At 45.9% G+C, this 14387-nt stretch overlaps 1 protein-coding gene across 7 annotated transcripts in view; it reads right to left on the bottom strand.

Moving 5' to 3' along the window:
* Sorcs1 (sortilin related VPS10 domain containing receptor 1) overlaps positions 1-14387 on the bottom strand; it is a 470258-nt gene that overhangs the window by 41888 nt on the left and 413983 nt on the right. For all 7 annotated transcript variants that reach the window (XM_021245560.2, XM_087185724.1, XM_013066085.3 and 4 more), the window contains exon 19: positions 1703-1889. In XM_021245560.2, coding sequence (XP_021101219.2) covers positions 1703-1889 — 187 coding nt within the window. The remainder of the gene's footprint in view (positions 1-1702; positions 1890-14387) is intronic.

The raw sequence follows: 14387 nt of genomic DNA, 5'->3' as shown, positions 1-14387 counted from the left end.
TGTGGCCCCTTGTCTGGGGCAGAGCCAAGCTTGGTGAGGTCAAGGAGAGGTCTTGGCGTGGGGGACCCTGCAGGACAGACCGCGTGTGGGAGTCAGAAGAACCCAGGCTGTGGAGGACGCTGGGCATGGAAAACTCAATGAGACACTCAGAACTTTCCTCCAGAAACTGCCCCTGGACTCTAAATCTGAACTCACATATATATGGAGTAGGGTAGGTGCGCAGTACATGCGTGAGAGGGGAATATGGTTGTAGCTCCTAAGGGGGCAGCTGTTTAGTGAAGCTCTCTGTGTAGGGTTAGCTGTGGGGTGACAAGCTACAGGATAGGCAGCCATCCCCAGCGGGGTTACTACCATTTGTGTTGCTAGTTTTGTCCTCTACTAATACCTAATGTTTGTGGTGCACTTGACAGGATTTCATATTATTCCCATGATATCATCACTTTTGTTCTCCTACGTGTCAGTGCTGGAACCTCTGGCATGTGTGCCGCCGGCCATTTGTTATCATTGAAAGCTCTGAAAGGTTCACCATTCCTTCCCTAAGTATGATAAGCAAGGGAATTAGGGCTTGCAGGTTGCAGTGAGAGGGATGGGAGCCTATGCCCACGGAGCCGGGCAACATGGCACGGCCTGTGCCCTATGGCCTCAGGCTTCCTCGGCCTTCCTGTGAGAACATGAGGGGAGAGCACATGCTGGTGGAGACTCGGATCCTCCAGCCCTGGCTGCCATTGGCCCTGACACTAACTTAAAGATTGAGGGCTGGAATTCTGGAGCCACCTGAGCCCGGTACGAGGTGAGCGTGCACTCAAGTGAGTTACTCTCAGCTCATCTGCAGAGCAGGGTTTACTTCCCAGGAATACTGTGAGAACTGAGCTACACACAGGCAGAGTCTGTGTGGTGTAAAGCCTGGCTGGCACATGCAGCCCGATCTTAAGAAAGTGCAGCCAAAGCAGGGAAAGTGAGGGGCAAACAGACAGAATCCTGGCAGGAATCTGGAATCCGGAAGGAGCCAGAGCTTGTTTCCTGAAGCGCCTCCTTCACGAGTCTCTGGGAGAGACAGATTCAGGTCCAACGCAGTGCTACTGAACTATGAGGATCCTTCAGCAACCAGTCTCCCCTGCATCACTGACTAGTCTTGTCCTTTCACCGGACCATAATGGTTAATGTAGAAAGTCTAGTTGCTATTTTCTGTGTCTATTTTGTTCTTTGGGCCAGGTTCAAAGGACAGGCACGGGGCAATGCTCCCTTTACTTCACCTGCAAGGAACATGGAAGGCAAACACGGCTGTTCAGACAAAGGCGCTCCTTTCATTTGAAAGTAAATGATCTTTATAGTAACCGAAACAAGCCCTTGGTCAGTCGGCTGGGGAAGCACTCAGCGTATTTATGACGCAGCGTCTACCCAACATTACTCAGGAGGTGCTGAGTCTCCTCTCCTGTATGGTGCCCTGGATCGGGGAAGCCTGAGCATTTCCTGGACCTGTTTCCCAGAGTGCAGACTCTTTATTGTCGTTTACGCTCCTTCCCTCAAAACTACTCGCAAAAATCAAGTGATCCACAGATGGGAGCCCAGGAAAGACATTTTGTTGTGAAAAAGGAGAGAAAAGAGAACCACGGTGTTTCCTCTACACAGGAAATGCTGCATTAGATTTTAAAACAGCACGCTATGCACGCTAGGTCAAAAGCCAACAGCAGGAATAACATACAAGTTACATGTAAGTACAGCACGGCGCTGGCGGACCCCAGCCTGTTGTCCACCTGCACGGTCACTCGGAAGATGCCCACGTTCTGGTACACGTGCTTGATGCCATCCTCCATGGAGCTCAGGTTGACGTAAGACACCGCAATGCCATCACCGAAGTCCAACTGGATGAGCGTCCTCTGGACGTCACCCTGCAAAACAGCCCAGGGTCAGAGGGACTCTGCTCAGAGGGCGGTGCTGACAGGCTGGCCTCTGGCTCACCCCACAGCGGGAGCCCTCTGTCTGTCCTGACAGAATTGCTGTGACTATGGAGGGCAGGCAGGGATTCCCTAAGACTGGTGCTCTCAAACCCCAGGGATGCCAGCTAACCACAGTGCCGAGGCTGGGAAAGTAATAGTTTGCTTACCAGTTTCACTGTGAGATTCAGCTCCTCGGAAGACTTTGTTAACTGTTTTGTCATCCGCAGGACTAGAAGCACTACAGCCAGCCTCAAATATTCGGCGTCCTATGTGACCAGGAAGCACTTCCAGTATCTTCCAGACCCCTGAATTGTCCTCCTTATAGCTGGTTTCTTAACTGGGCAGGAAGACACCTTGTCTGCTACCCACTAGGGCACTGCACCCAGCCCTGTCATTACTGGAGAAAGAACGGCCAGCTGAGCATGGTGGCACATCCTGGTAACCCCAGAACTTTGGGAGGCTGAGGCAGGAGGATCCCAAGTTTGAACCCAGCCTTGGAAAATTACTGACTTAGCAAGATCCGGTCTCAAAGAATTAAAAAGGGGTAGGTTTGGGGATGTAGCTCAGTGTAAAGGGCCTGGGTGCAATCCTCAGCACCATCAGAACAATTACGATAACGGTTAATTCTTTTAAAGTACAGTACTCGGTAGGAACAGAAGGATTCATTTTATTCTACATGGAATTTTAGTGTGGAGAAAAGAAGAGGCAATGTTCACCCACTTTACCCAGAAGGAAGCTGAGGTCTGGAGCATTTTCATCGTCTGTCCAAGTGGGCTGTTCTGGCCCATTCATTACAGACAGAACACACTGCTAAGGGTGAAGCACTGAAGCCTCTCTGGGCTCAAAGCCTAGAGCCATTAACAAGGTGGATGAACAGTGCAAGTATTTCAGTCTCCTTTGGCCTCAGCAGATCTGTGAAATGGGCATAATAAAACCTTATCACCTGACCTCAAAGGGTTGTCATGGAAACATCCAGGTAACTAACCATCTGGAACACGCTATATAGAAACACGCGTCTCTGAAAGCTCATCTGTAAGAGCCCTACAGTATTCCTATAAGATTGATTAATATCAAATAATTCTAAATATTTTCATTCCTAAACAGAAGATAAAATATGATAAAATCCTGGACCTTTAAAATGAAATGGCCTTTGGGATGACAATTTAGATTTTCAAGGATCAAAATTGCTTATATCTAATTGGCAAGAGCAAGCTTTCCTCACATGCAGTTAGTCCATTCCTCATTCTTTAGCAAGCTCTTTTTTTTAACTACCTTTCTCATTTTCAGGCAAAAAGTTTTGTTTTTTTTTTTAAAAAAACCTTTGAACTAGAAATGTATTTTCAATTAAGTAAGGTTTATATGGTACCGTGTTTTTTGAAAAGGCCAAGTTTAAAATGCTGACATTTAAAAGATTAATTTACAGAAAGAGGAAAAATATTGCCGATCCCGTGACTCTATGTCCCTGAGTCCGCAATCTCTGCCCAGCCAAGCACTGTGTGGGCACAGAGCAGCTAATTCTCAGAAAGAACTAGTACAGCTCTCAGTAAACACACAGGAAAAATTCTCCCCTGGGGTGAAAAAAGAAACTCCATTGAAAACTACAAAGAAGTATCTGCAAGTTCAGATGTTGTACAATTGCTCAAATTCCCTCCTCTAATAAATAAAAATGTCAACCGATCTGCCAAGGTGTCCCTCACTGGGGCAGCCAGGCAGACCTCAACCTCTCGGCTTGTTTCTGGAGAGTGCACTTCTGGGTCTCCTGCTCTCAGCAGATCTGCTGGAGGCCAAGGCCAGAAAAGTGCCCAGGGCAGGGGCCCATTTATGGAGGCCAGGGTCTGAGCAAGTGTCAGGGACACAGCGGGTCATTTATGGCATAAGACACACAGCAGATCCCACTGGAGACAGCTGGGGGCTGGCGGGCTTGAGAGGGACAGCTGGAGGGTCATCTGTGGGGACAGAGCAGACACAGGCAGGGGCCACTGTCCGCAAGGGGACTGGGGGAAAACGCACAAGTCACATTTTCAGGCAGTTCTGCTTCAACTTCCAGTGAAAAAGCAGTAACAGACACAGTGGGGAAGAGTAAAATTCTGGCTGCCACTGCTTGAGTCTTGCTTTGCCCTTTTCCTCCAGTATTCATGATCTGCCTTTCCTTGGCCTGGATTCAGAAGTCTTGTCAAGTACACAGGGCCACTCCCAAGTTCTGTCCATCTGGATGTCATGCTAGTCTTTTGGCTTTGCAGAATCCTCAATTCTCTACTCTGATGACATTCACTATGCATATGGTAGATGCATAGTGGGGAAGAGAACAGAGCTTCTTCAGGTTTGGATGACTGCACCAGGGCTTCCATTACAGAGTCAGGCTTATAGGACACACACACACACACACACACACACACACACACACTGCAGATAAGTAATGACCAAATTAACAAATTGGTCTGTGTTTTCAAGAACTTACAATCCTAGTGAGGAAGATGCACTTGAAATAATCACACACATAAAAAATACATCAGAGGGTGAAGGAAGGAGACACACAGGGTGTTTTAAGTTGGTACAGAAGCGAGAGGAGAACTGGAAAGTTAGTCTAAATGGGAGCTTCAAGCACTGCTGGCGTAACTTATAAACACAGTTCAGTCCTCTCCGAGTTCCTTTCATGAAGTCACTTATTGCATCTTGTAGAGTGAGAAAAAAGTGATATCCAAGATAAGGCTCTGCTTTCTCCCCTTGCTGGACTTTACTCCTGACTCCACTGTTTTCCCCGTACCTTTTCTGAGACATTTCCAACTAAGGATGGATTGCCATGAATTCCATATACCACGCCTTCCATCTGCCCTCAGTGAAACAAGGTTATGTCTAAGCCATGACGACGACAGAGAATGCAAGGGATGACTGGGGTTCCTAGTCGGTAGGTGGAGAATTCTTGTGTATAATTGAGTTACCTCAATCCGACAAATGAAAAATCATCATTTTTCCAACTGAATCCAGGCTGGCAGACGTGGACCACCACCTACGATTCTTCAGGCCTATCACCCCTTACACAGGTGGTAAAATAGTCAGAACGGAGAGGACTGGCTCCAATGTGCCTCAGCACGGCGCAGAGCCACACGGGGGCCCCACAAGGGCATCACCAATTCTCTAACAGGAAAACAAACACATCAGATGGCCACAAGGAAGCCAAGGTGAACCCAGGCAGCGAAAGGCACGTGAAACCATCAGCTCCTGTAACTTGGATCCGGAGAAGAGCAGGTAAATAAATGCTACGAGAACTAAACCTTGACAGCTGGGTCCCCATGCCAGCTGCCCAGACGCCCCTGAGTGCATTTCAGATTCAGCGCTGCTGCAGACAGCGGGACTCCTGCAGCGGAGCCTGGCCTGCACAGCTGCATGGGGCCTGATTCAGGTGGTGGGGACATTTGCCTTGGGAGGGAGCTTAAAGATCGTCCAAGGGAAACCACAGAGAAATGACTAGTATAACCCATTTTTATTAAAAATAAACAAAAATGACACAGTATGTGCACTATGAGCCTGGCATATTGGTGTGGGAATAGAGAAGGCGCTGACAGGTACAACCCAGGCTTAGCTCGGATTACCTGGAGCAGAGGGAAGGGAGAGAGGCAGGGTGGGGACACAGGACTGAGCCAGGGTAAACAGGAAAAGTAACAGGTCCACCAACCTTAAAGGGGGTGGATCACCAGACAGGAGCACTGCGGGATTCAGCATCATTCTCTACCATTACTGCCAATACTCATAGGCTACAGGGGGAACAGTCAGAAGCTAACACAGTGGAGCTCTGGTTTGGGGTATCTGGACCCCAGATTCCAGCACAGATTAAGACAAAAATATCATTAAGCAGCACTGAGTGACGGAAAATCCAGCTATGTATCTCAGCCTGTTCTGCTTGCGGCTTCTGACACTTAGGCAGGGCAGGGTCAGCCACCCCTGCTTGTCAAACCTGCTCCAGGTCGTAGCAGACTGATCACCAAGGGCTTCAGGAGTGGGAAAGGTGGTAACTATGGTAACTACCATACACCATGCCCTGGCTTTCAAAGACGGCATTTCATTACTCCTCAGAGTGAGCACATGGGGAAAAAGTCTACCCATTCTCCTTTCTCAAAAGGAATGAACTCTGGCTAGCGAGAGAGCAAGGGAGGTCGCTGTACGCTCTAGAACATTCTCAAGGAGTCACTGAAGGAGAAGATAGAAGACTTGATGAAAGTTTACTGTGCCAGGAATAACAGCAACTAATTTCCAATATATTATCTCATTTAACCTTCAACTATTTAAGACTCAGACTCGTTTAACTTTCCTCGGAATCCCAAGAACAGTTTGAAGCAAGCTCTGCTTGACTCAGCCCCACGCTCCCACTGGTCGGTCCCTCACCGCAGACACCAGAACTGTTCGGGTGCTGAAGTGTGCATCACTCAGCTGAAAAGTCAGCTTCCGGAAGCATCACACAGGGCTGCGCTGTGAATGTCCCTCCAGAGTCCAGGCATTGGAAACTTAATCTCTAAGGTAACAATGTGGAGCCCTGGGGCTTTGCTCTCAGGATGCACAAAGGTCGCTCTCAGGAGAAAGGTCAGTTGCCGAACAAGCAGGTCCTGGAGGAAGCACAGCTCAGCCCCTTCTGTCTCATGGGTGTGTGCTGTCGTAGACCTTCCACGGCGGCCTGATTCTCCAAGGAGGTCCTCAACACGTGGGAACCCCTCAGCCTTACACGAGAAACCCCCAACCCTTATGCCAGCCTCTGGCAGAGTGAGAAGCAGAGCTCTGTTCTTCGTAAATCACCCAGTTGCTGTTAATCAGAGAAGCATGGAACGGTCAAAGGCACCAAGTGCAGCACTTTGCAGTGTGGGCTGACTCTTCAGCAGATGGTGACAGATGGTGACAGGCTCCACCAACACCTGAGGAGCTGAAGGGCATCTGTGAGGACCCCGGTAGTGTGAGAGCGTGACAAACACCAGACACCGAAGTGAGGAAACGGGGTGGAGCTGTGAGGCCATTTATAACAGCAGACTGATGAGCTCTCACAGCATAAACGGACAGATCGTGAAAGACTCTGGAACCTGCCCTAACTTCCATTCCCAAAGGTTCCTTGTGCTCTCCGATCTTCCTTTCAAGAGGTGCAGCCTGGCTGCATGGAGAGGCTGGCATGTTGCGTCTGGGACACACCCCATTGGTTTCTCTTCACCCTGAGCTGTGCACGACTCTCAGAGGTTCAGGTGTGTGGAAAACTGTAGAATATATTCTGCCTCAGCGTCGGCCTCGTAAAGCAGGGGTCTCTCCCAAGGGCAGACCCCGAGCTCCACTGCAAGCAAGGCCAACAGTGTCCTTGGCTGGTCTGGCATAAAGGATGAGCAGCCACCACAATGACGAGGACCACGCACAGAGTTTGGGGCAGTTTTCCCAGAAGAACCCAGCTCTGTCAAGGCCGGGATACCAGAGAGACCAGAGTATGGATTGGAACTTGTTTACCTGGAAACATATGGTATTTCACCTCTTGTCAGGCATGAATATGCAGATGGCTGGGGTTTCGGGCCCCTCTCTGAGGACTCTGAACCATGGGCTCTGCCTAACTAAACATCCAATCCCGACTCCCCACCCCAAATCTAATGCCCAGACCCAGAACTGCCAATAGGAACTCAACCAAATGGCTTCATCCTTCGCTTTCAAATGGGGTTTACCTCCTACATTGGACCAAACAAAACATTTCCAAATTTCCTTTCAAAGTCTTCTGTATCTGGTGCCTCTCTTAGAATGGACCGAAACACACAGGGGAGGTGGAACACCTGGCTAGGGTAAGCCAATAGATGACATAAGCTGCAGCTTCTTTACTCCTACTCTGGACAGTTTACTTGATCAAGCACTTTGGCTCTGTTATTACCACTGTGGGTAGCTTCAGGAATTACATCAGCAGGCTTGTGCAGAAAAACTATGGGACCACACAAATGACATGTATCTCACAAATGCTTATGAATGACTTCTTGGAATCACTCATAAAGTAAAACATTCAGCTACATAAAAATTGTATTTTTTGAACAAGTATTAAGAATACTGTAGTGGAATAAACCTGAGCAACCACTTTTTCCTAGTAGTAAACTACATAATAAAAATATGTTAGGTTTATTAAAAGAAAGAAGAGAGAAAAGTAAGATATACCCATTGGGTAAATGTGGACATATATGAAAGCATAAAGATAAAATTAAAATCCCACAAAATTTTGCCACCCAGAAATTACATTAGTAAGATTGTTGAATACCATTTTAATAAATGGGAATGTATGTGGACACACACACAACCACAATCACCTGCACAACACTACCATCACTATATTGTTTTGGGATTTTGCTGTCAATGGTTTTAAACAGCTTTCAAATTTTTATATCTAGCTTCACTTGACAAACTTAGCCAAATCACCCAACAACTTCTATGGAATGGATATATGATTTTCTGCCCTGGGGATTGCCTCACCCCTTCTCCAAGGTAGGCAGCAGTGAAGTGAATTGAAAGAGGTTTTCAGGGCTGAAAGGGGAAGAGGCATCCCCAAAAGTCAGGTCGAAACCTGGGAGTTAGAAGACACGCCTCTATGTCCTGTGACTATGAAGGCAGATCTCAATTCTTCCATTTGTAAATTAAAGACAGGCCAACCCAGTGATGCCACTGTCAGTTCTAGTTCAAATGAGCTGGGATTCCTATAATCCTCTCATCCTTGCCATTAGGGTTACTGAACATCCATACTTCTCCTGGCTGCTGGAAAAATCTCGACTCACAGGTGAAGACACGGGGTTCATTCTGCAGCCACTGTCACATGATGGAGAGTCTCCACTGCACACTGGCATGGGTCAGGCCTAGCACTGAACTGCTGAAGCAGAATCCTGGGATAATAAGTGCTAAGCTTCACAGCCAGAGTCTGAGAAAGTCTTGGAGGGCCAGGACCCCGGAGTGGGGTGAAACTCCAATTTGGGGGTGACTACCATCCACATGGAAAAAGTGGGCTGTCAGTGTGACAGAGCCTGAGGCAAGCAAGCTCGGAGACTGAGAATCCAAGATGAAGACTACTGCAGGAAGTGAACTGGAAATCTCAGTGATGAGCCTGGCATATCTCCCTTTGCTTAGAAGGCTGGCTGAAGTTCTGGGCCAGCCTTCTGTTCTCCGAGACCCTAAAGAACAGCAGTGTCCCAAAGTGTGTGGACTACTTTTGAGGGCAGAGAAAAGTGAAGCCCGGGAAAGGGCTGTGAACCAATGCAACTTGTACCTCACACGTGAGTCCTCTGGCTAAAGACAACCTATATTGCCTGGCTCATTTCCTTCTCCTTCTTAGCCTCAAGCGACAAGGGGAAAGAAATGAAGTGGCTCAATTACCTTGTTAGAGTCAAAGAGAATAAAGCCGAATGGAGGAAGGAATTACACAGCAGAAAGCCGCAAATCTTGGGGCTCATTGAAATCAACTGAGACCTTCGACTGGAAGGAGAAAGCAGCTGAGGCTTCTATGTCACCAGAGAGCTTGCTTCCACCCACGACTGCTACCTCCAACTGCTCCGAATAGGCTTTCCAAGTCCAGAATAAAAAGTAGCTCAAATTGGGTCATGATTCAAAGCAGAGAATGTTTTGTAGAAAGGTGAATGCAGAGCCATCTTCTCTACCATCTGATGGCTGGAAGGATCGTGGCGTATTTACGAACTTTTATCACCTTGTGGGCCCTTTGCTGCCCCCATAAGTCATTCAATGAATGTGAAATTATGGGATCATATGAATCTGTCTAATGAGGACACATCCCTCATGTTTCACAGTGAAATCTCACTAAAGTTATAACCATGAATTTCCCTTATTAAGTTCCAGTCTTTGTATGTAAATTGAAGTATTAAAACAATGAGATACAGATCAAAGTTTTCATTTTAGTCCCTCGCCTCAGATTTAATTTTAAAGCCTGGAAATATGTGGAGAATTGCATCTCTTTATTCTTACAGCTGTTTGAAACAGATTTAATTATCTCCTGCAATTTGCACACACTACTTCTAGCTGACAGTTCCCTCCAATGAATGCCTTTCAAATCAGAGTGGTGGAGTTCCTAAGACTGATCAGGTCTTTCCCCCAACATCCGGTGCCCACAGGTTCCTGCACTGGGTTTCTCCCTGAAGCTGAGTTCTCCTGCTGAAAACCTACCAGTGGCCCAGAAGATGTGCACCTTGGATGGGTCTCCAAGGAGGAGATACCACCTCACACTGCATGCTTGGATCTCAGTGCAAAATGCTTTTGCCTTACTTCCTAAAATTCATGGATAGTTGGAAAACATTTGGCTTCTTAGGCAAACTTCATGGATTCATCCACTACCCTCTTGGTTGGTCCTGGATCAAATGATCTTTGTTCTGGAGGAAAAAACGCTGCACAAATGTGTCTTTGTGCACATGTGCATTCTCGGTGGTGCCACAAGGAGCCAAGAAGGGAGCAGAATTGTTCCTCTGCCTTGTTCCTAATGAGGGTTTTCCTTTACTGTGTGCTGAGGACACTCAAGGCAGCAGGGCTGAGGTGCTGACCAGGGGATTTTCCACCAAGCTCGAGAGTTAGGTAGTTCTCTGAGTAACCCTTCAGGTGTGCCACCCTGCAGGAATTTTTAAAAATTAATTTTATTGGTACATTTTAGGTATACAATATAATGACATTCACGTTTGGAAATCTGCAGCTTTATATAATCTCTCTTGGTTCTTAAAGTCTTTGTAAATAGGGAGGGGTTGAAGGGTGGGCAGGGGAATGGGGGAAAAAAAAGGATTTTGAAGGAGTTGTAGTATGGAGTCAATTTCTGCTACCTAAACATTGAGAGTGCCTGGCAGGAAGGGATTTCCATTGCTTAAACCTGTAAAATTGACAGTAATCTGGCTTGGGTACATATTATCTTACATGAAATTGTTAGCTGGCTTCAGTGCACCTTCCTTTGAATTTCTCCTGTTGAGAAAAAGTCTCTTCTTTGCTCTGGTTTTAACCACGTTTTCATTGATGTTCTTATGCCAGAACCAGGACATGCACTAGTCGTGGATAAAGGAAGAGATCTGGGCTTCCAATGAAGACTTGAACATCTTTTGGATAGTATTCGAATTTTAAAGAGTCTTTTCTTGTCAACTCTAGGCTTTATCGCCACTCTCCTTGAGGAAGCCTATCCAAAGCCACACGTTTATTCAACTTATCTCTTATCAATATTTTTAGCATTTTGAGCAGATGTGCTGGAGTTGCAACCAGGAATGACATGATTTCCTACCTCAATGATATTCATAGTATACTGGAGGATGTCAAATATATCATTATAACATGATACAATAAAGTATTTTTCAGTCTGTGTGGTTTTAGTGATTCTACATCATATGGCTGGACTTTTATATGAAGCAGGTATAGTACAGACCCTCCTTAACTCAAAACATGTATTCCCACAAATCAAAGTAAATTTGATGAATTTAAAAGTATATCATATAAAACTGACACTTGGCAAATACTTGATGAACAATTTAGTAGACACATATGTGAGTATGGGGTATGATCAAAAATGGATCGATATTTAAATTTTAAAAATTTATTTCATAAAAGACACGTTGCCATCAATGCCCTGCCAATATCGTCTCCCTCAGTCACTTGTACCCTATCGTTCTGACCACTTTCTGAAGCACTTCTGGAAGTCCCCTTCTGTGTGTGTCATTAGTTGTGTTGCTGTGGTTGGCTTGATGGCCTGATTCAATTCAAAGCATTTACCTTTCATGGCCATTTTGGCTTTGAGGAAAAGCCAGAATTTGCACAGTGCCAGATCTGGTGAATAAGGTGCAGGAGGACACAACGTGATGTTTCCATGGGCCTGCCTGCATGGTCTGCTGCATGGTCTCGGCAGCAGCGTTGCTGTACATTGTATCATACTTTGTGAAATCTTCATGAAAGAGGATTTCCAGAACTGCTTTAGAAAGTGGCAAGAATGATGTAATAAGTGTGTTTAAAGCAAGAGGGAGTATTTTCAGGAGGATTAATGGCCATGTGTCTTTTGCTGTAATCTGTTTTATCATTTAAACAGTCAATGTATATTTCACTCACATTCTTACCTGGAGAGGTAGATGACTCCTCCCTCTCCAGTGTTTATTAGATGTGCTAAGGAGACAGAGACTCCAGACAGCAGTTTGTAATTCAGACAATGAAGGTGGGATGCACCAGTCTGAGCCCCACCCGGCCGCACAGAGGGAACATGGAGTACAGGAGAAAGTTGAACCATGAAGTAACCACGAGACAGCAGCACTAACTTTGGTGCACAAAGACAAAAATAATATTCCAACTTGGGAAATGAGTCTTCTGTCTACTTCTGCATTAATCAGAGTTGCAGTGTCATATGAGAAGGCATATGGTATGGGAAGGGACTACCGGGTCCCTCTGGCATCTGAAAGACTTGCTGTTTTGCAGGCATCAAAAGGTGTGACATAAATATTCTTCTCATACAACTTGCTAGTAGGTATGGGGCAAGAATCAGCCTCTGTTTTAAAAAACATTTCGTGCATGAAGTTCAAGTGAAAAGGGGACTCCTGAGAGATTTCTGAGGAGGATACTGAGGTCCCATGTGTTGCCTATGGGATGAATGACAGGGTTTCTGTGTCTTCGCTTGGGACTTAATTTTTTAAAATTAATTTAACTCATAGCCATGGTTTGGAGAAATCTGGTTTACTATACACAGATTCTGTGCTCCTTGTGTACCGTGTTTGTATCCTACACTTTGCAGTTCTCTTCAGAACAGATCACCTGTGTTAGGTACATGGGAGGCATTCAATAAAGGCATAGTTTTGCAAAGACAAGGCAACCCAAAGGAAGATTTACCTCTCTTTGCTGAAACATTTTTCAAAGAACCATGATATTCTCAGAAAAGCAGGGAGGAAAGTTTTGGTAGATTTGCTGACTAGTGTCCAAGAATACAGGAACAGCCAAGGGCAAGCTGGGTTGTGCACAGAGGGTCTGGCTTTTCCTTCTCGCCTTTGCTCTTTGTACTGTGTCTGCCCCTTGCCAAGGGTCTCCATACAGCCTTAGAAACAACCTGAAGCTCCTGCCCAGAAAAGAATTCTTTCCGCTGCCGAGGAGCGATGAAAAGGTGAGATGCTACAATACTTGGTGGAGGCTCCTGCAGCGGCTGCATGCACTCAGGGAAGTTAGTTGGCTGTCATCTATGGGGCGACAGCGATGATTTGAGCATGTTGCAGATCAACATGAGAGACGCCTTGGGCTCTGATCGCAGAGATGAGCACACGGATGGGATGAGGAAGGTGGAGGATTTCATCCCTGTGGTTACAGTTTTGTGCACTCTAGTAGAATGAACCCACTGGCTGGTTTTTCTTTTTGAGCCCCTAGGCATGAATTCCCAAGTTCTGCTGCTCAGTCTGAGATGCCTAGGATCTGGGTCATGTGGATAGCACAGAGGAAGAGCTGCAAGGCTTAGCTGCCCAGAAAGGGCGCTCCCCAGCCTTTGTGCACAGGTCAGGGCTGATGGGGTGAAGGCTCCAGGCTCCCTGCTCCCTCTGTGGGGTTCTCAGGAACAGAGTCACAATGGAAGCTACAGAAGCTACATGCAGCGTACTTCTGGGTAGCCTCACTGGGTTTCCTGTGTCTCTGGGAAAGGGATCATCATTTGCCATGCCAGTAAAAATAAGGTAGAGTACTGGTGAGGGAAAGGGTCCAAGGAAGTTTCCCCACCCTTCCCCGAGACCAAATGCAAAGTACAGTAGTAAAGTATCTTAAGTTAGCTTTCCATTGAATAAAATCGACATTCAAATAACCAAATTGTTAATATACAGCCCCCCAGTCAGAGCTAGTAATCAAAAATTATCAGCATTCCCAGAATCCCCTTTGTCTGTCTTCCTACAAAGGTAACAATTATCCATCCTCACTTCTGTCACCACAAATTCGCTTTGCTTAATTTTACTGTTTAATTAAATAGAATCATAAAATGTGTATTTTTTCAGTTTAATTTTTTAGCTCAATACTAGAAATGGGCTTCATCCCCAATGTTTTGCATGTAGCTCTAGTTCTTTTTCATTATTGTATTATATTGCATTCCATAAGTGTACTGTAGATTACTCGCTAGTCATATTTAGGTAGTTTCTAGTTTAAGGCTCTTGCAAGTGCTTCTCTTATGGATATTGCTTTATATACGTGGCAGGTACGTTCAAAAACTCCCATTGGATACCTGATACCACTGATGAACACAAACCACATATATGCTACTTTTTCCTACACATAAATATATACCATAAAGGTTAACTTATAAATTAGACACAGTAAGAGATTCAACAACTATAACAATATGCTGTAATCAAGTTATTAAAAACTTAGGATGTCTTTCTTTATTTTTCATTTGATACTTTTGAAACTTCACTATGAGTAGCTTAAATCATCGAAAGAGAAACCATACTATATCTACTTAGGAGTGGGATAATGGGCCATAGG

This window comes from Heterocephalus glaber, unplaced genomic scaffold (assembly GCF_053883595.1).
Source record: "Heterocephalus glaber isolate CG9 unplaced genomic scaffold, H.glaber_assembly_v1.0 deba00001498, whole genome shotgun sequence".
NCBI classification, from domain to species: domain Eukaryota; kingdom Metazoa; phylum Chordata; class Mammalia; order Rodentia; family Bathyergidae; genus Heterocephalus; species Heterocephalus glaber.
The sequence above is the reverse complement of the archived record's forward strand: the minus strand, read 5'-3'. Positions and strand labels throughout refer to the sequence as shown.